Source organism: Anabas testudineus, chromosome 18, assembly GCF_900324465.2.
Source record: "Anabas testudineus chromosome 18, fAnaTes1.2, whole genome shotgun sequence".
Lineage (NCBI taxonomy): Eukaryota > Metazoa > Chordata > Actinopteri > Anabantiformes > Anabantidae > Anabas > Anabas testudineus.
The window spans coordinates 11417499-11438438 of NC_046627.1; the positions used below are offsets into that span (position 1 = coordinate 11417499).

The 20940-nt window shown below is 36.9% G+C and overlaps 3 protein-coding genes across 5 annotated transcripts in view; 1 reads left to right on the forward strand and 2 right to left on the reverse strand.

Annotated features, from left to right (window-relative positions):
* LOC113168482 (trichohyalin-like) overlaps nucleotides 1–20940 on the forward strand; it is a 928554-nt gene that overhangs the window by 785809 nt on the left and 121805 nt on the right. The gene's annotated exons all lie outside the window — the stretch shown is intronic.
* Nucleotides 11464–14703, reverse strand: LOC113168510 (low affinity immunoglobulin gamma Fc region receptor II-a-like). The gene is made up of 5 exons (XM_026369574.2): nucleotides 13406–14703; nucleotides 13252–13311; nucleotides 12803–13066; nucleotides 12130–12369; nucleotides 11464–11980 (listed from the first exon to the last, which is right to left on the reverse strand). Exons 1-5 carry the CDS (start codon nucleotides 13527–13529, stop codon nucleotides 11829–11831), a joined length of 840 nt encoding a protein of 279 aa, XP_026225359.1. The 5' UTR covers nucleotides 13530–14703; the 3' UTR covers nucleotides 11464–11828.
* On the reverse strand, nucleotides 14807–19209 carry LOC113151486. 3 transcript variants are annotated; one of them, XM_026344395.2, is made up of 10 exons: nucleotides 19051–19209; nucleotides 18902–18961; nucleotides 18436–18684; nucleotides 17531–17773; nucleotides 17148–17315; nucleotides 16410–16487; nucleotides 16053–16154; nucleotides 15937–15987; nucleotides 15291–15400; nucleotides 14807–14957 (listed from the first exon to the last, which is right to left on the reverse strand). In XM_026344395.2, the coding sequence occupies exons 1-9, from the start codon at nucleotides 19079–19081 to the stop codon at nucleotides 15291–15293; spliced, it is 1092 nt and encodes a 363-aa protein (XP_026200180.2). In that variant the 5' UTR covers nucleotides 19082–19209; the 3' UTR covers nucleotides 14807–14957. The 3 variants fall into 3 exon arrangements, with proteins under 3 accessions (XP_026200180.2, XP_026200182.2, XP_026200181.2); XM_026344397.2 differs by having other exon boundaries at nucleotides 17148–17276; nucleotides 19051–19208; XM_026344396.2 differs by having other exon boundaries at nucleotides 15937–15984; nucleotides 19051–19206.

Below are 20940 nucleotides of genomic sequence, written 5' to 3' on the forward strand. Positions count from 1 at the left end.
AGCTTAGATTTCCCTCAGTTCTCCACCTCACTCACCCTCTGGACTCCACCCACCAGCCACTTCTCTCCCTTTGCTCACAGCAATCAGCTGAACATTTGACTCACCTGTGTCCCCTTCTCCCTTCATCCCTTTTCCCTCCGTCAGTTCATCGTCGTTTCCCAACCTGTTTCCAGCCTGATTCCTAACCTACCTGTTTCTAAACCCTGCCTGCGTCTGCTTTCCCCACTGGACTCTCTGGACTTTGTTCCCCCTCTGGACTTTGGACTTTGTTACTCGTTTATCTCGTAAGTGTTAAGTGTTTTCCTGCCTCTGAGCAGGGGTTTTGTTTTGTACTTTGGTTCCTGATTTCTCACTTTGTTCCACGCCATTTTGGTAGTTTTCTGTTATAACTTTGTCCTGGTGTTTCTGCCCGTTTTCAAAGTGTTGGTTGATACCCCCCCTTAGTTTTCCTGTTTTTGTAGTTTTCTCAAATAAATCCTGTTTTCTTTTCAAACCTGCCTTGTTCCCCTCCTTAACTGTGACACAAGCATCGCATCTTTATCAAACGTTTTCTTTGTCACTGTTTTGTTTGTCTTATTTAAAATATTTAAAATTGCTAATATTCAGAATTTTGAGAAGGTAAACCATCAAATGAGAAAGTCTTGAGCTATTGTGGCTTCTTACAACAATGCTATTATAAAAAAATCATGTCATATTCTCCATTCACTTTCTTATGTTAAAAATAAAAATAATTTACTCTAAATCTTGCTAGACTCTCAGAGAATTGAACACATGCACCAAACAGTTTATTACAGTGATGCAATACAAATAGACAGCAGGCTTCATTTACTATAGCGTGAAAAAAATAATCCTACACCAAATAATATTTGCAAATCTGAAACCTACCTTCCAGTATTTGTGGGTAAACACTACTGGAGTTGAGAGAGGGTTAGCAGAAACTAGTTCTTAAAAACTAAACTGACAAAATGGGAACAAAGAGACCAGAGTAATTTTCTATTACAGGTCACGTTTTAGTACTCCTTATCCTTCCATATCGCAAGAAAAGATCAAACAATTACTCGGTAAAGGTTCTGACCTAAAATACAGCTTCAAGGTTAGAGAGAGAGACACACAAGGTCAAAGCATCACAGAACCTGAAGGGTTGTTTATGACAAATGTTTGCAATAATTAATTTTTACAAAAAAAAAAAGTGGAATTCTTTAAAATCAATGTGAGTAGTTTTTGAATGTTTAATCTTTCAACCATCTTGCACATTAAAAGGTTTAAAATATATTGTGTATCAGAGGATGAATGTCTGTAAACACCTTCTAAAGTGACTGTATTATGACTTTAGAAATACAATAAGAATTCCAGTCATAGTGATGTTATCCCTGTTGCTAATCCTTAACCCTTCACTTTGTGTCGAAATTTCTCACAAGAATCAAAACTAAACAACGTGAGGATTCATTTCAGGTTTACTACATGCAGCATGGAGAGAATACATCGCCAGTGTTCTCTGACTCTGTCTTCTACAGTCGTATCACATGTCCTCAAGACCTGGTGTCTCATGTCACTGATCATCCCTTACATTCTTAAGGGTCGTAAACATACAGATGGTGTTTGGAGTATACCTGATCAAGGGGTGTCCTTTCTGTGACTTTTCTTTCCCTGGGCTAGTTTGTTTGTTGTCTCCTGACCTAACAAAATATTTACACCACAACTTTGACAGGATGATGTTGGGATCTGACTGTTAAATGTCTTATTAAATTACTTAGAACTTTCTTTCAAGTGAGTCAGACCAGCAAAACCAACACAGACAAAAGAAACCGTGACTAATTTCTGCAGTGTGTTTGGATTGATGCAAAGAAAAATTATTTATGAAAACAAGAAATAAAACTGAACTGGTAATATAAAGTTTATAATGAAACCAAAAAATGCGGTAGGTGGAACCATTTTACAAGACACGTTGTGAATACAAATTTATTTTAAACTGAAGCTTTTAGAAAATATACCTACACCAAAATATATCAACATAATACATGTATATACATATAATTTAAATTATATCATAAAGTAGTTCATTTTTAAAGTAGTAAATACATTTATTATAGTCTTTTAGATACAGAGAAAAAAAATGTGATAAAGATAATCTTATTAATTTTCTCTTTGTCACTACTTACTCAGCAAAATCACTTCAAGCATCACTGGATAAAAAAAACAAAAAAACATTGAACATCATGAACATCAGACATATGTGATGCTCAAAAAAATAAAGGGAACCTACTTGCACTTCAACAACAAATCCTTGATCTCAATATATGAAATCTTCCAGTTGAAAATCTTTATTCATTACATAATTAAATGTGTTGAGAACAAAATAACATGATGATGATCAACAGAAAACAAAATTGGTCTGGATTCAGAATCATACTCAAAATTCAAATGTCTGTTGGAGGTCATTTGTAGGGCTCTGAAAGTGATCTTCCTGTTCATCTTAGCACAAAGGAGAAAATGCTAACCCTAGCCCTGCATGGGTAAAGGGACACAAGGCCACAAACAAGAGACAGTAAGTAAAACACAGACCAAGAGAGGAAGGATTAGAATATGAACTGGACTGAGCAGAAACAGATATAAGGAAAGTGATTCATTCCAAACCCAGTCCATGAACTAAGAACGATGGTACGACAAGAAAAAAAAAAAAGTCTCGTTTCTCTTCATCCCTTCTTCCTCTCACTTGGAAAAACAGCTCCAGACTGAGAAACAGAAGGAGAAGGAGGCTGAGATGAAAAATAAGGATCCGGAGAAGACGATCACAGAGGTTCTGTCCAAATTCATTATCAGTCCAATGATTTCTTGGTGTTTGTCATCTTCTACCTAAAAATATATTTTTTTTAATTCTTTAAACTAAAATATTGCTGGTTTAAAAGTTAACAGATAGAACACGAACATGAAAAAGAAATAGACCAACATTCAACTCCAATTTCCAAATGCTGACTTTGCAAAATCTACATAAAAGGTGCAATGATTAGCAAATTTCATAGACTCACATTTTATTGACAATAGAACTTCGAAAACATACTGAAGGTTGTGAGAAAATGTGCCATTAAAAAACAAAATAAAAGGTGGGAACTATCAAAAAGAGGGCAGCGACACATGTCAAAGAAGTTGGAATAATGTCTGCAGCACAGAGCAGGAGAAAGTCCAGAAAACATACATTACTACTCAGGAGAAATAGAAGCGTGATCCAACAAAAAGCTGTGTGGACCAACTCACTGTGAAGACTCCAGACTATTACCTGAAACATAATCGAGGAATCAATGGACGACAGAAACAAGGCAAAACCATAAATTCAAAACTCTCAATGATTGTAAGACAAGAAAATTCTGTCTGTCTGTATTCATGGTTTGGGGCTAGAACAGGCAGTAAGCTGCAGCTGGGGACATGAGTAAATGTAGATTTGCATTCAGGAATTATTTGACATGAATTACTTTTTAATATCTTAACACAAAATATGTACGTTTTATATTTTTATGTTAATTTCACTTAAAAGGTTCTAGTGTTTGTCTGAACATTAGTTAGCGTGAAGTCCTCTAATTTAAAGTGAGGAGTTGAATAAATTAATTTCTGAGTTTAGTTGAATGAAGTCACAGTGGACACTTGCTATGTATCTTATTATCATGATAATACACTAATAGACATACATCTTTTGGTTTTATTGTCACACTAATGAATAATATATAAATTATGACAAGGGTTGTTGTTGAATTTAGTCCCTAACCAATATCTGATCAAAATGTTTCTATCCAAGTATATTTGTGCTCAAATAGAAAGGTGTCATCAATCTTCAATCATGAAGTAATATGTGTCATCAACAAGTAATATTGTACAGTGTACATGTTTGTAAGGCTGGAGCATGTCTGAAACCTGGGCATGTGTGTCAGTGAATGCAGCAGAGGACAGAATGGGGAATATAAGTTGGACCAAAACCAACATGAAATTGAACAAAGACATGGGTCATGATTTGGGTCACAGATAATTGTAATATATTATATTATATTGTCCAGGATTGAGAGGAGTTTGGACAGCATCCTCCTCTCAGCTACAACATGTAGAGGGTCCAGCTCCACCCCCAGAACAGAGCCAGCCCTCCTATTCAGCTTGTTTAGTCTGTTAGTTTCAGCCACCTTCATGTTGTTGCTCCAGCAGACCACAGCATGGTAGGTGACACTGGCCACCACAGACTCATAAAACATCCTCAGCATGGTGCTGCAGACGTTGAAGGACCTGAGTCTCCTCAGAAAGTACATCCAGCTCTGAGCCTTTTTGTACAGTGCTGCTGAGTTTTTGGTCCAGTCCAGTTTGTTGTCCAAGTACACTCCCAGGTATTTGTACTCGGCAACGACCTCCACCTCCTCCCCCTGAATAGATAGAGGGATGACAGGACTCCCAGATTTCCTGAAGTCCATCACCAGCTCCTTTGTTTTGTTGATGTTCAGTTGCAGATGGTTGAGTCCACACCAGTCAACAAAACTGTCCACCACTCCACGGTACTCTGTGACATCTCCACCCTTAATACATCCTACAACTGCAGAGTCATCAGAGAAATTCTGAAGATGACAGGACTCTGAGTTGTACCTGGTTTGGGCACAAAACAATATTGTCTTTCTTAGTGGGCTGTTGGTAAAAATAGGATTTGAGATGTACAGGGTGAAGAGGAACGGAGACAGAACTGTGCCCTGTGGAGCAGCTGTGCTACAGATCACAGTGTCAGACACACAGTTCTGCAGGCGGAGGTACTGTGGACGGTTAGTGAGGTAGTCCATGATCCAGGAAACCAGGGGAGTGTTGACCTGCATGTTTTTTTTTTTTTAATTTCTCTCCCAGCAGTGCAGGACGGATGGTGTTGAATGCACTGGAGAAATCAAAAAACATGATCCTCACTAAGCCCCCAGGCTTGTCCAGGTGGGTGTTCTTTTTGTCATTCAGGATGGCTTTGATGTCCTGAGTGACCCAGGGCTTATTGTTTGGGAAGCAGCGGATGGTTTTTTTTGGTACCTGGGTGTCCACACAGAAATTGATGTTGTCAGAGATGCAGTCTGTTAGAGTAAAAATGATTTACTCACTGATAATTATTTAATTCTCTTATCGCATTTTTGTTTGATTATTGTTTCTTACTTCTTGTCATTATGAAGGATACATGTTTTTGATGTTTAATCCTGTCAGCAACAGGACCATGTTATACTCATTCTTTTTCCTTGTAAAATGATCATCGTTTAACCATACCAGCCCCCATCTGTGACTTCAGGGTGTGTCTCATTTGTAATAAAAAGCTTGCACAAAGGGGAGATGGGAATTCCTGGGTGAAGCATTTATGATGCTAAGACCTCAGGCCGGCTCCCCTTGCAAGTAAAAAAGCCAAGCAGTGTCCTTGCTGTGCTTTATTGTCTCCATCTCTTAGTGTATGAAAAGTGTTGTGCTAATTTTGGACCCAACACAGTCTGTCGGTTCATCTTAATTTGTTGAAGAGAAAAAGACACAGAAGAAGTGAGAAGAAATCAGAGACACTATTATGATTCCTGCCTTGTCTTTGTTCATTTGGTTTAGTTTCTGTCTCCTCTCTGTTTTCACCTGGTCTCACTCCTGTGACTCTGCTCTACATCACTTCCTGATGTCCATATTTGGAAACTCTCCACTCTCCTGCTCCCTAATCATGGATCAGTTTTACCTGAGTTCACCTTTTTCTTTAAAAGCTCCTCTCAGTCCTCTGTTTGCTGCCAGATTGTTGTACATTGAATTTCTTGGACTCACCTCTTTGAACTACTTCTCATCATCATTCACCACATTCTGCTCTGTTTCCTGGTCTTAGACTTTTTGTTTTACTCTGAACCTTCACTTAGTTCACTGGACTTAGTTCTTCTGATTGTGAGTTGTTTGTCTTTGCAGTGATTTTCTGTTGGTACTTTGTATTTATGTTTAGCAGGTTAGTTTATATTTTTCCAGCATTTGTTTTTGTCACTTTATTTTCACATCCATGTTCTTGTCGAGTTTGTTTTGATCTCCCCACCTGGTTGGTTTCCTGTGTCCTCTGTTTACGAGGTACGTTTGTTAGATTGTAACAGAATAATCAATCTCGTTCCTCCACAGGGCGACTCACATTTCCTCTCTGTCATTGTTTTAGTTTTGTCTGTGCAGATCATTCAGTCGATGCGTATTTGGACTTTTACTCTGATCCCAGAGGAGGCTCCATCTATTTAATCTGTATGGCACTTTTTACAATTGACATTGTCATAAATCAGCTTTAATCAAACCAAAGAAACTATGGAAGTTTACATGAAAAGTTAATGTGTATGAATAATGCAATAATAATAATAATTGCAAGGAAAAACTCCCTGAGAAGGCAACAGGAAGAAACCTTGAGAGGAACCAGACTCAACAAGGAACCCATCCTCATATAAGTGATAACATACTATGTGTTAGGCAGCAGGCAGTCCAGTGGAGTCCATTTAGTTATTGCAGATCTAGACCTACGAGTGGCAGTTAACTAGTAACGAGCCTCCAACAACTAGCGACTCTCAACACTCCTCTTATGGGGGAACCTGCATTGATCTGTGGATGGGGATTCCCAGCAAATGTCCATCCAGAGATGGAGGGCTCTCCCGTTGTCAGGATCTGCAACTTCCACAGCTCCAGCTTCAGCTCCGGCCCCGGTCCCCGCAACAGCCCCAGATCCAGTTTTGGTTTTTGGTACTGATGCTGTTCCTGCTCGTGTTCCAGTCATCAGAGTAGCTCCTGTCAACACCAAGGTTGTTGCTGCTGCACCTCCAGTTTCCTGATGAACCTGGCATCTCACTCCAAATGCTGTTTCTACATCTACAGTATTGATAATAAATTGTTTCTATTCATCTCTCAGACCTCCCAGTTATACAGACAACTCCAGACTCAGAAGAAGAGGAGGATGGAAGCTGAAACCACAAATATTGGGGCTAGAGAACAAAATCACAAAGGTTCATTCGTTCCTGAACAGCTAAATTAGGTATTTAATGAAAAAAAAAAAAAAAAAAAAAAAAAAACTAGTAAAAAAGATTAAAAAGATATATTGTATGTGGAATGTTTTTTGGAAGATACACGTATACATCTTTCAGATGCTGGGAATGAAAAGTATTAAAGATCATGTTGTTTTCAATTATTTCTTTCTTCTTCTATTCTGAGTTTAAATGTTGTGAACTTTTTCCCTCAGCAAATAAGTTTAAGCATCACTGGATAAATAAATAAATAGCATTGCGTATCAGACATTCTGTTTATGTCTGGGACATATAAAATATGAACTGAAAGTAGATTTAAATACTCACCTAGTCTGAAGGTAAGGGCAGTGACCTTCATGTTGCCTTAATACTGACTGAGAATCAAACTAAAACGCAACTTAAGAATGTGGGTAAGAACCTCCTCTTTCTATGTAGTGTAGTTCTCTAGTGTGACTGACCCTACCCCAATTTTTGAGTAGTTAGTTTTAGCCTTTACCCTTCAGGATTGTTCTCTTCTTTTTTCTCGGTAGAGCTACTGCAGATAACATCTCAGTCTAAAATGTATCTTTATCTGAAGAGTGTGATGTGTGTGATTGGCAGATTTTTGAGTGTTTTTAACCTTAATTCAACCAGGGGATGTCCAATTGCATCCATAGGCAAAGGTTACAATGATTAATGTGCACGACAGATAGCTACAGTATTCTAGATTTGAATATGACTGAGGATCTTTACTGTAGATCATACCCCATTTCTCTTCTTGCGTTTCCTGTCTACTGTCTTTTGTCGGTGCCTTCAGCAGAAGACAAAGGTCCTTACGCATCAAGCTGCAGAGCACTGTGTCTCTTTTCTCTCCTTCACTCTCACAACAGTATTCTCCACTGTCTCCCATAGAGGCTCCATCAAAACACTGTGTATTCTGACACCTGTCGGTCATCGACAGTATTAGACTTCACAGCTACTTGTGTTACACAGTACCTCTTTGTTTGAGTCCTTAGTTTTCTGTGCACATTACTGAGCCTTGAGGACCCAAGACTGTGTCACCAGTTCACCGTTCAGCAATTTAGAAATGTATAGACACAAACTGCACTGTAATAATGAAGACTATGATCTGCAATTAAAGATCAGTTTATTCTGTTTAAATGGGACAATGTCTCATTCACTCATTTCATTGAAATGTTTAATACTGTAGTGTTAAAATTCACTAAAAATATATTTTCTGTCACTTGTAGTAAAGTTGGGGTCTAACAGTGACCACATACAACAAACACTAACCCTGCTGCCATCTGGTGATTTTATTGCAGCTTTATTGTTGTAGTAATCAGTTACATACAGCATACTCATGGTTCAACTGTTTACCAAACTCAAAATGAAACTGAACTTAAAAAACTGCCGTGTTTAAAGTTTAACTCGTGTATTAATATTTACACTGTATCTCAAGGTTTTATGACTTCTTCCTATTGTGCAGTTTATCTCTCTTATTTTCTAACGCACTCACTTTACTAACAATAAGTGTTTCTTTTAAACACTACATGTAAAATGTTCTATATAAAATGTGTTTCAAATGTTGAATAACTGAGACTTGAAGTAAATCTCAGTTATTTTAATTTAGTTCAGTATTTAGTTCTATAAACTGTTTAACTGATAAAGCCTTTGATCAGGATATCATCACCTCTGATAAATGTCTTCCTGTTACCACTAAACAATAATTTTGGGTTTAACAATACAGTCTCTAAAAAATAACATTTCTAAAGAACCAACGTGCATTCACTTGTTTTTGTGGAGAACATAATTGCAACCAGATTAAATGTTCTAGTAACAATAATCATACTGTCTGTTCGCAACATTAATAAATACACGTTTTTGTCTGCCAGAACATGCAATCTACAATATCCTTTATTTTTTGAGTGGCAATGTGACAAAACAATTAAAATGTTTCATTGTTGCAATCGGGCACTGCTTTAAAGTCATTGAAAGATTATACATTCTAATTTAAAAACACTGTGAAAGGGTTGGTGTACCTGCTCTCACTGGTGTTGTCTTTCCTCCAACTGTTGCTGAAGAGACTTTTGGCACAAAGCGCCATAAAAGTTTATCCTGTTTCAATTTCACCATGGAGGGGCCACGAAGGCTTCGAGGACAGCTCTCTTGTTGCTCATCCTCTCCATAAACCTATCATAAGAGAAGTAAGAAAAAATTCTAATAGCTCAAAAACGTTCACACACTGAACTAACAGTGATGTTGTGTGACTTAAACTCACATTTATCTCTGTCCTTATTTCAACTTCTGCTCTATGACATTTAGCAGTATGTTGAGTCACATGTCCTTAAAAATGTGATTCTCAGTAATCTGAGAAAGAACTGAAATCCTTAAAGATGGAGGTTAATTTGCATTTGTACATATAAATATATATTTATGTTTTTATAAATGTGTAACCCAGCCGTTTCTCACGGGGTTTGCCGCGAGATTTTGCGGGACTTCCGGTTATTTAAATATGGCGGCGCTTCATTTTTACGACGTGGAGTAAGAAAGTTTGGAGCTGCTGCAGGTAGGTTTCCAACCTTTATAACTGGGGTATCTTCTGTCATTCTTATCATGTCACTTACTGGTACACCTCTCAGTTGTAGATGTCTCAGGCCATTTGCAAACACACCTTGTTTGTGCTGAATGAAGTATATTACAACCAGGAACTGCTGAGTGTTTGCTTTGTTTTGATTGTAGGTGTGCTAGTACCACATTGTATTGTTTGTATTTTCTATGTGTTAATTAGGGCTTGTTAGCTTAGCGCATGCGCTAGCTTCACTTCCCCTAATCACTTGAATACATGTATTAAGGTATTTAATACTAATAATGGATACATTGCTGATTTCGAACTTTAAATCATGTACATGTAGAACTGAATTTATTAATAGCATGTGTATACTGAATGTTGTACTAATAGTTGGTCCTGTTCTGTACTGGCCAGGTTTCTTATCCTAGCCCAGGAATCGAATCCTTTCCTATTATTATAAGATGGCGAGCTACCTCTAGGCCTTGGGCCTGAAGAACCAGCCCAGGAGAACTGACAGCCATTCATCTGCCAGTGCGGTAGGAGGTGCTGTTGCCTGCTCTCCCAATTGTGTATTTCCTCCTGAGGCTTATCCAGTCTCTGTGCCATGGACTTCTGCCCAGGTGGGCTAATGGACTGATTATTTTGTTGGCGTTGATTGCTTTTGTAAATATTGTAAAAATCAATACATTCACCTATATGCACTCTACTTCTGTGTCTGTGTGTGTTTCAAATCACGATCCAAATCCTCCCAGAGCCGAACCTGTAGATCTTTTGAACTGGCCCATTCAGATCGGTGCTTGCACACCGCGTGGCATCTGCTGTGTAGGCATATGCTACAAAAGTCTAATGTATCATGACTCACTAAAAGAACTGGTCTCTCATCTTCTCTCACATGGAGATAATAACTGACTTGAAGAAGCTTCAAGAGAAGATACAGAAAACAGCAATTGAAACCAGAGCTGGAGAACGAGAAAAAGAAGAGGATCTTTTTTAAAATGAATGCAGATTTTTCTCCACTCTGTATTTTTAGTTTAAAATCATAAATATCAGCAGAATAAATTTGGGATTTCATAATTTACTGAACATGAGTGACAAACGGGACTAATGACCATAATACATAAATAATATATTTGAAGACCTCATCATGTGTTTTCCTCAGCATCACACAGTGATTCTCCAGCCAATTACCTGTTTTCCCACCTGCCTTACCATTTAACAGTAAGAGGAGCTAATTCTGAATAACACTTCAATTAACTCCAAACAATGCTCCTGTTTATGATGTATAGATGCTTTGTGGACATGCTGCCACTAAAGGGAGCTCATCTTCAATGCACTGACATTTTAACCTCCAGTCAACCACACCAGCCCCTCACAAACAACTAATTCCCTACTCTTTAAAATTAAATTATTTAAACTTAGCCCAGAAATGTCCAGTGTTTTCTTGGGTCCTACTGTTACACAGCAGATGATAATTACTGACAGTAGGAGTCACTTGTTATCCCAGAGCACAGGTTCATGTGTGAACTTGTTTGGTTGTGTGCTGCATGTTGCATGTAGCAGAATAAGACATAAGAAGTTAATTATAAACAGTGATACTGACAAACTACACAGCTCAATAACATTTTACCTTTTTCTGTTTGTGGGTTTCTGCTCTGGTTTGTGTCAAGACAGAGACTCAAATTATCATCAGTTTCTGCAGGTGTCTAAAAGAAAACACCGTGTGAGACATAATGAGAGGTTGTAAAAATAATCCAGACATCAGTCCAGCTGTGCAGCAACAACCTCAACCTTTTCTGATGGAAAATATCAAGTGATACTTTTAAATAATTTTTGCAGTTTAATTTTGTTATGTGATTGCCTCCTTAAATATGAATTATTAATAAAGTAAGTAGTACTTGTGATTCATAACTCGTAATTGTAAATTAAAACCACAAACACATTAAAATTGCAATACAATTGGAAATACTGATTATCTTTAGATACTAAAAGTTGAAGGGTAAACTATAAAATAAGACAAGTTCTGTTAAAAGAAATTAAGATACTCTAAAATAGCAAATACGGTTATTGTGAAAAGTTAAAACAGTTAATCAGAGTTAACTGTTACTAGGGGGTTTGTGTGACTCCAATCAGCTAGACAGTCTTTACAGTGTTTGTGTCCATAATTAAACCAGCATGCTAATGAAAACAAAATTAATGAGCATGAGGAACCATAAACAAAAAAGATGGAACATATAATAACCTACATGAAACAAGACAAAAGATAAAATAAATACAGACTTCTACCAACAAGCTGATATTTTCAACTTTGACAGTCCCAGCAGCAGCAGCAAGGTGATAAAAATGGTGACAGCAATCCTCAGCAGGATGAGGACACTGAAGGACTTTGAGTCATCAGAGAGGAGGTCTTTATGAACTGAGGTGACAGAATTTCCTGTAACATTCAAAATTACACTATGTATGAAACACTTTTCTAGTTTTAAATTGATACAACAATTTGAATTATGCAGCAGGAATATGACAGTACATTTTTACTTTAAATCATTACTTAGTTTAGTTTAGTTTAGTTTGGTTCAGTCTCACCTCTCACATTGAGCCAGCTTCCTGGTGATGTTCCAACATCAGAGATGTTGCATCTGTAAAGTCCTTCTGTAGATTTGGAAACATTTTTAATTCTCATCTCTTCTGGACCGATCTGCACGGCGACGTCATCTTTGTAAAAGAAAACTAAGTTGTTGGACTTTGTCTTTCTGTTGCACCTCAGAATCACAGTTTCACCCTCAAATACAGGAAGTGCAGGACTCTCCACGATCACTGGTCCACCTGAGCAACATGTTAATAAAATAATATTAAACATTTCTTATAAAGTTGCAGTTTCACAATATTTGGTCATTTTAAAAACTTGGTCAAGTGAGGAAAAAATGAAAGGTAAACTGTTTTATATTGTGCTGCAAGTGCATAGGACTGTACTGTTGAGTGGTACTATAGGCACAGATAATACCTGTGAACATAATCCAGACAGAGGGTGTTTGTTGTGCACAGTATAACTGATAAAGCTAATAGTTTATATATTAATATATGAACTTTATTAAGACCACCAAGGTAACAAAGAAAAAAAAAGCACACACAAACTGAGCATCCATATGTTTCCTTTTTTCATAACTGCACAGAATATACTTTGTGGACATACTAGATGAGAAATATACTAGATGAGAAAGTGCAGTACTTTTACCATTGTAAAATATATTGAACATACCAGTGACAGTGATGTTGACAGTGTTGCTTCTTTCTCCTTCTTTAGTCTCACACCAGTATTCTCCACTATCTCCTGGATACATTTTATCAATAGAGCAGGTTGACCCAGATGTTGTTCTCTTAAAATTACACGATGGGACAAATTCAACAGTATTTCTGGTTGCTTTCAGTTGAGTTGACTCATCATTGCTGTCACAGTGAAAATAGATAGGGTCATATTCAAAGTGCTGCTGTCTATTTGGAGTGACATGAAGACGGACTGCACCTGAAATAGAGATATATATTTTTTTTTTAAGTGGACTAAAACAATCATACACGATGATAGAAAAATTTACTAATTCTGAAAAATTGTGCTGAATAATTAAAATAGACATATTAAAATGTTTCAGTCAATCTCCTAGATAATTTCTTTTTGATGAACGTACTTCTGATTCCGTCTTTGTTACTCACCACTTTCACGAGTGTAACTCTTCTCAACTGTGTTTTCCAGCAGAATGAATTCCAGCATTACTTGATGAACAAAGCAGCAAAATTAGTCACAGACTCTCTGACATTCACGACCATACAAAACTCAGAGAAAAACAGAAAACAGTCCTTGACTCACCCAATCTGAAGCAGACAGCTGTGACCCCCATTTTGTCTTTGCTGCCAACTGGCTGAACACCAGAAGTCGAACATAGATGACAACTTCCTTTTCCTGTACTGTTTCTGTCTGACGTTACACTCATAATATGTTGCTGCAGTAGCACCCTCAACCTGGTGTGACTTATAAATAATAATTTTTACAGAACTTTTTAAAAGGACGTGGACTGACATTGCTTTAAACAGTGTGTGTATTTATGACAGTATAGAGGTCATCAGGACCTCTGATTGTCCCTGTAGGTCAAACTGAGCTACCCCTCAGCGTCCAGCCACAACAGCTCAGGCAGTAAAACCACTTATGGTCGTGGACGAGACAACATTTGCTGAAAATGAGAAAAAAATGAGAATTATAATAGTAGTTGACAGTGTTTACATGGTTTTGCATACATGATATTGTGCTGTAGCACAATCAGCACTGATTGTACTGATGTATAATATTCAAAGACAGTAATGTAACAACCAAATCCTTAATGAACAGCACATTGTTGCCATTGGCTGTTTTGAATGTGATTGGAAAATAATCAAAATTTATAAATCTAAGAGAAAAGACTTCTAAAGTTAATTCCTTAGTAAAACTGGGTTCAAACTACATTGTGTCTCTTAAATAATAATAATGTGAGGCAGAGAAATTCTACATAGCTAAAAGTAGAAAGGATGCTAAAGCACTAACTGTACATATTAAAGTTAAATTGTTCTATGTTGTATGTGTGTATTTTCTGGATTTTGTGTCCTTGTGACCTACACTTATAAATCAAAATACCACACATTACATAAGCCTGAAAAACAAAGGTTGTGTAATAAATGTAAATTACTGTAGAACTAAATTCATTAAAATAAAAGAAGAAGGAGAATTTTGAAATATTCAAAGCCCCACTGGTGTCAGGTATCATTGGGTCCATTATCTGACATTTCCTTATGTAAAAATGTACTTTCACCCTGATAGTCAGTGTCCGGTTTTACAATGTGTGTGTGTTTGGATGTTGCACAGTCTGTAGCTTTGACTGTAGCTGACCGCAGGTTATGAGAATGAGATCGCTCCCTTTTTGACAATATGTAAAAATGTTCTTATCACTCATCAAAAAATGTATGTTCCCCTTTTTTAAGGTGAAAAAATCTTTGTGGTTAACCTCGGTGAGTGCACTGAAGAGCTGCTGTGCTTCTGTTCTCAGAAACAGGCGTGTGAGCAGAGATTCGGTGGTTTAACTGTTGAGTTCATAAAAATACCTGCGAGTTCAGTCGACTTTACACTGAAATGTCCTGATCATCATTAAACATACACAGAAAACGTTCAGGTTTTGTAACAATAATGCAAATGTAGCCTTTTGATTCAACCACTTTCAAACAAAACAGTTTGTAACAGAGCTAAAAAAAAAGCAAAATGTTTTATTTGCATTAAATTAAAACAACAATAACATAAAATACAATAAAACAATAATTTAGCAGTAAATATTGTTTGTAACTTCTTGTGCGAAGTCTCTCCCGTTGTGTCTTCCGCCATCTCTGATCTGTTAGTCCTGTAAGACAGATACAAAGGATTATTTCTCAGGTGAAATGTTCTAGACTCAACAGTCTTCATTTAACAACAGTCTTTAATTGCTTGTTCATTGAAGAGGGGCATGAATATGATTTGAAGCTTGTAGTGAGTGATTTCTGAGGTGCAGTTAAGTAAGGGATCAGAATGGGGGCTGAACAATAAGTTAGATAAATAAGAACTGTGACAACCATTTTTCTTGCAGTAATTATCTTTACTTGCACTTTGTAGATGGCACTAAAAATATAATTCATACACCTATGACAGGATTTGAAAGGATTGTGTTATTTTATCATGTGAAGAACATCAGTCTTACCTACTGGACGGGAAAATTGGTCTTTTCCTGCTCTTCTAAATCTGGATTTTTGTTCGCTAATTGATTTGGGTTTAGTGATGAACTGCGTATTGCTGATTCTCGCTTGGACGCTGGCATATTATAGAAAACACAAAACACATATTTACTGTATATTTTAACAATATGATCATCTAAAATGTAAATTATATTGAAATAATCTGGACAATTTGTGTCTATTACATGTGCTTGTTCTGTGCAACACTTCAGTAATTAGGGTGCTGTTGTCTAGTCTATGGAGGTCTGTGTGTCCCTCCACAGAACATCACTGACCCACCACCAAACTGGTCATGCTTGAAAATGTTAAAGGCACTCTAATGTTCTCCATAGCATCTTTAGACCTTTCATGTCTGGGTCATGTGTTCCGGGTGAACCTGCTCTCATCTGCAAAGAGCACAGGGGCCCAGTGGCAGACTGCTAACTCTAGTGTTAAATGGCAAATGCCAGTAAAGTTGAGAGGTGCCGGGCAGTGAGCACAGGTCCTACTCGAGGATGCCAATAATTAGTTGATACTATAAAACTGCTCCCTTAAATTTTTTGAGCTGGGCATTTATACAGTGCCACATTGTAGAATACCACTACTTTTCAGGGTCAGGGTTGAAGAACTTACTAATGGTTACAGCAGCATAAACAGGTTGACGTGAGGCCCCATCAGCATCTGCTAGAGAGAAACCATCAGTCAGTGAGATTCTTTTTAAAGAGCTAAATATAAATAATGATACTCACAGACTACAGGGCTCAACGGCTTTTCACCGTTTTCTGTTTGTGGGTTTGTGCCCTGGTTTGTCTCAAGGCAGAGACTAGAATTATCATCAGCGTCTGCAGTGTCTAAAACAAAACACCGTGCTTAGTGCAATTAGTGGATGCAAAAATAATCCAGACTTCGGTTTCACACTTATTTTCAGCTAAAATGAAGTGAAACTGACATTTTAGTGATCTGATATTATGTGGATATTTTTATTGAACATATCTACTTGTGACAAATGTCTACTTGACAAATGTGTCAATCACAAAAACATTAATATTCTATTAGAGTTGTTGTAATACTCTTGTAGCTCAAATGTTAATATAGGCCAAGCAAACCTGTTTGCTTTTTTTGTTCAGTGACAACAACTGCATATGTCACACCATCAGGTTCATTTGCACCATCCTCTCCATCAACTGAAATGAGAAAGAAAGTATGTCTAAAAATCGAAAATCCATTTAAATCACTATGTAAATGTATTAATGGTTAGAAAGTAGAGGTTTGTATGTTATGCAGTATACAGTACAAACATCTGTTTAATCTATAAACTGTAAATATTTGGTTTAGAGGTCACAATTGACAATTCACAATAAAAGATCTCTAACAAAGTAGTGTTAGTATTAATATTTCATTGTTTTCTTCTGTAGCAACACAAAAAACAACAACAACAAAAGAAAAAACACATTTATACCAACTGAGATATAAGAAGGCAAATATAATTTGAAGTTGTCATTTTCATGTATAGTTTATTGCACAGAAAGTAATCGTGTTTGTTTAAAACTCAATTTCATATGCAACTAAACTGCAAATGCAAGTATGTTTTTCTAAGATATTTGAATGTGATTTCTGCATTTTCTGAAGCTTCATATGTTTCACAGATGGAAATAGTTTTAAATGATAGTTTCATCTTAAGCAATGATCAACAGTATAGTGACTGGCTGTTTGGTTTTGGTGATATTAAGTGTAAAAAGATGTGTTTGGTCACATCTCATTTTGAACATTTATAGCAAATGCTATTTAAATGTTTAAATGTTTAAAATGTTAGACATTCAAGAGGAATGACTGCTGTTCTGTACCTTTGCAGTTCTTAAAATAAAGATATCCCACCAGTAGCAGCGACAGGAAAACACTTGGCATGGTCACAGCAACCCACAGCAGGATGCGGACGTAAGGGGATTTGGAGTTAGAGTCATCGAAGAGTTGATCTTCATTAGGTGGGTGAGAAGTGATAGAAATTATATTTTCTGTAAAATTACAAATGACACTGAATATTGAACAAATTTCGAAATACTGAACAGTTTAGCATTGCATGAACAGCTGAGAATATGAAACAGATGCAATATGTAAGTATCCTTACAAAAATCTGACATTGAAATTGACCCAGATGTCTGTTAGGTATTTCATAGTTTAATTATTTTGATTGTGTTTAATTTGTGACACCTATTTGATCATGTCCCACCTCTCACAGACAACCAGCTTGCTGGTGATGTTCCAATACTGAAGATGTGACACTTGTAGAAACCTTCATCAGACTTGGAAACATTGATAATTTCCATCTCCTCTACAGGCGTGCTGTACAGGGGGACATCATTTTTGTAGAAAATGCCCAAGTTGGTGGACTGGTTCTTGCTCCTGCAGCGTAGAATCACATTCATTCCTTGCATTACAGGAAGAGCAGGACCATCCAGGATCACAGGACCAGCTGACAAACATGATGACAACATGAAATGTCAAATGCTAAACACAATTGAAAATTTTGCAAAATTTTGACCATGTAAAACTGTTGATGTTCGGACCCTTGTGAGCCATTGTGACAATCACACTGTGATTTAGACTTGACTGTCCATTCTGGGACAACAACACAATTGCAACAACACATAAAAGTATTTTGTTGGCTTTGTCCACTGCAGTCTCAATGAAAAAAACAAGTGCTATCCAGCTGAATAACAATCTGCTCAGTCAAGTAATCTGATACAATATTATGAAGGGAAAATGACATATGAAGACATTACAAATATTACTTTTTTGTAAGATCTGAATAGTTACTTAAGTATGATTTAAAAAACTACTACTGCTAGCTTTCATCTAGACAGGTCATTCTAGACCTTTGTTTGCAAACTTAAGTTTCTTTCTCAATGTATCAACCCAAAAATATTTATATAATGACTTACAGTGATTCATTGTCCTGGTTAATGGCATACATTTACTATACATACATCCCATTAAAATGTTCACTTATTTGTACAATTGTATTGAAAATGTATTATTTTGTAGTTGTTGTAGTAGTTTGTTGAAGGCTTAATATGCAAAAAAAAAAACTTTCTGAATTGACTTTATTGTGAATTTAGAATTTAACAAACATACCAGTGATAGTGATGTTAACTCCATCACTTCTCTCTCCTTCACTCTCACACCAGTATTCTCCACTGTCTCCTGAATAGACTCTATCGATGGTGCAGGATGATGTTGTTTTCTTACTGTCACATGCCGGATTGAATTCCTTAGTATTACTGACTGCTTTCAAGTGAGTCAGACCAACAAGCCCAATACAGTCAAACGAAATAGAGTCCAATTCAAAGTGCTGCAGTCTGTTTGGGGTGATCCGAAGAAAAGCTGTTTATGAAGACAAGAAAGAAGACCAGAACACAGACACTAATTAATTCTAAACTAAACTTTTAACACACTGTAGTATGAAGATATACAAACTAAGTTATATCATAAACACAAAGACATATTTAAAAGGTTTAGAGCAGTTTTTAACGTACTCTTTCACATCCAGAGAATAAAAAGTGTTACAGATCATCTAATTGATTTTCTGTTTGTCACTTACCTCTATTCTGAGTGTAACTGTTGTGAACTTGTTCCCTCAGAGAAATTAGTCCAAGCATCACTGGATAAACAAATGAACATACATATTGCATATCAGATATACTGTTCATGTGTGAAATATATAAAAAAAAATTAGATTTAAAGACTCACCTAGTCTAAAGCAGAGAGCTGTGACCTCCATGCTGTCTTGTTGCTCACTGACTGACAATCAGACTAAAATACAACTTAGCTATGTGGGTAAGAACTTCCTCTTCCTGTGCAGTTTATTTCTGTATTGATGCTACAGCTGAACCCACAGTCATTAACCATTATTACAGTGTCTCACAGTATCAGTCTTTGACTTACAGCCATTTACTCACGATGGGCTGAACCCACCCCACTTCCTGATTTGTTTGCTGTTTACAGTTTGGTTACTGGAGGATGACAGACCTCAAATTTCATCATTATGTGATGTGTGCGAGTGGTTGATTGTATTTTTAACCTTTATTTAGCCCGGGAACGCACCATCACATTGAAAAAGTTACACACCCTCAATTGGCCAGTGGTTTGTTTGCATGCCACATTAGCTTCAGCATTTTGTTTGCTTTTGCATTTGAAACAACAACATTTGCTGCACATCTTACACCACTTCTCCCCTTGTGTTGTCTGCTGTCTTCTGTTGACTCGATTCAATGAAGGCAACATGGGAAAATATTGTTATGTTGGCAAAAACAACACAGCAACAACACAGACAAGTTACACTCAATCACACTGGAAGTTGTCAGTAAAACAGTCAGTACAGTCATTGTACTGATCTTCATGATCTTCAGCAGTTATTGTTGAAGGCCTCATGTCAGATGCATGTATTATCCACTAATTAGCCCCATCGTGAAAATCATCTACTTTATACTGTGGAGATTCTCCCTCTGCAGTCAAAACAGCGTTGACACATTAAAACATGGACTCCACAACACTTCTAAAGGAGTCCTCTGGTTGTAAAGTGGAGTCTCTATGGATTATTTTCCCAAAGTGCGTCATGTTTCCATCTCTTCCCATGGTTTTATACACACGATCCATGTGATGTAGAAGACAACATGATTCATCAGACTAAACCTTTTCTATTGCTTCATGTTCCAGTTCTGATGCTCATGTATCTATTGTAGGTGATTTTGGCAGTGGACAGGGGTCATCACTAACACTCTGACTGGTCTGTCCAGCTCCTTACACATCAAAGTGCAGTGCACAGTGTTAATAACTCTCACTTCAGTATTCTCCACTGTCTCTTGTATAGGTTCCATCAGAACACTGTGTATACTGACTCCTATGATGTTTCGGGTCCTTTGCTTTCCATTATGCTGGTTATATTATGCAAAATCCACTGAAAAAAAAATTCATTCTTGTGCATTTATATATGAAGTGCACTTCCTCCTGTTTTTTTTACTTCTTTTTCTGTTTTGTTTTAAATAACAAGGGTGGCCCATTCAAATATTATGATGAAAATGATGTATTGTCAAGGCTCAGGAATCCAATCCCTACTTTGTCCAAACACCGCTCACCACAAATGGCAAAAAACTGTCAGTCCTTAACGACCTTTCCTTTTATTTAACGTGTTATGCGCTTTGACCAATGTCTGTCCTCTACACTGCTTCACTCAGATACTGAATATACATAACAGGAGTAGAAAATGCTTCGAACGTTGGCGCTAAGTGGAGCAAGTGGGCGTAAAAAGGTGTGTACACGTAGACACCAGGCAGGTTTTCACAAGTCGCAGGACAAGTTAGGTTATAACGGTGTGCGTTGTCCTAATTAGAACATTTTACTTGTTTTATTATTTCTATATAGAACACATTACCACCTTGAATCATAATGAACGTCTCTGTGTTAGGAAGCAGTAACTAAGTAAGGTCATTGTGTCTGGTGGAAAAGTTGTGTAGTAGCTACGAGGTTATAATATTTTCAGTAAGATTACAAAGACTCTTCATACATGTTTGATGAATTAGCTGGTTTTAGGTGGTGATTATAATAATATATAGTCTATACATTCTAAAAAAATATTAGATT

Coding starts and splice junctions, on each gene's coding strand:
- LOC113168510 (XM_026369574.2), bottom strand. CDS start 13,529: ATGAGTGTAACGTCAGACAGAAACAGTACAGGAAAAGGAAGTTGTCAT. Junction 13,312..13,405: donor AGCTGTCTGCTTCAGATTGG/GTGAGTCAAGGA, acceptor TTGTTCATCAAG/TAATGCTGGAATTCATTCTG. Junction 13,067..13,251: donor GAGTTACACTCGTGAAAGTG/GTGAGTAACAAA, acceptor TCTCTATTTCAG/GTGCAGTCCGTCTTCATGTC.
- LOC113151486 (XM_026344395.2), bottom strand. CDS start 19,081: ATGGAGGTCACAGCTCTCTGCTTTAGACTAG. Junction 18,962..19,050: donor AGCTCTCTGCTTTAGACTAG/GTGAGTCTTTAA, acceptor TTGTTTATCCAG/TGATGCTTGGACTAATTTCT. Junction 15,988..16,052: donor GCCGTTGAGCCCTGTAGTCT/GTGAGTATCATT, acceptor GTTTCTCTCTAG/CAGATGCTGATGGGGCCTCA.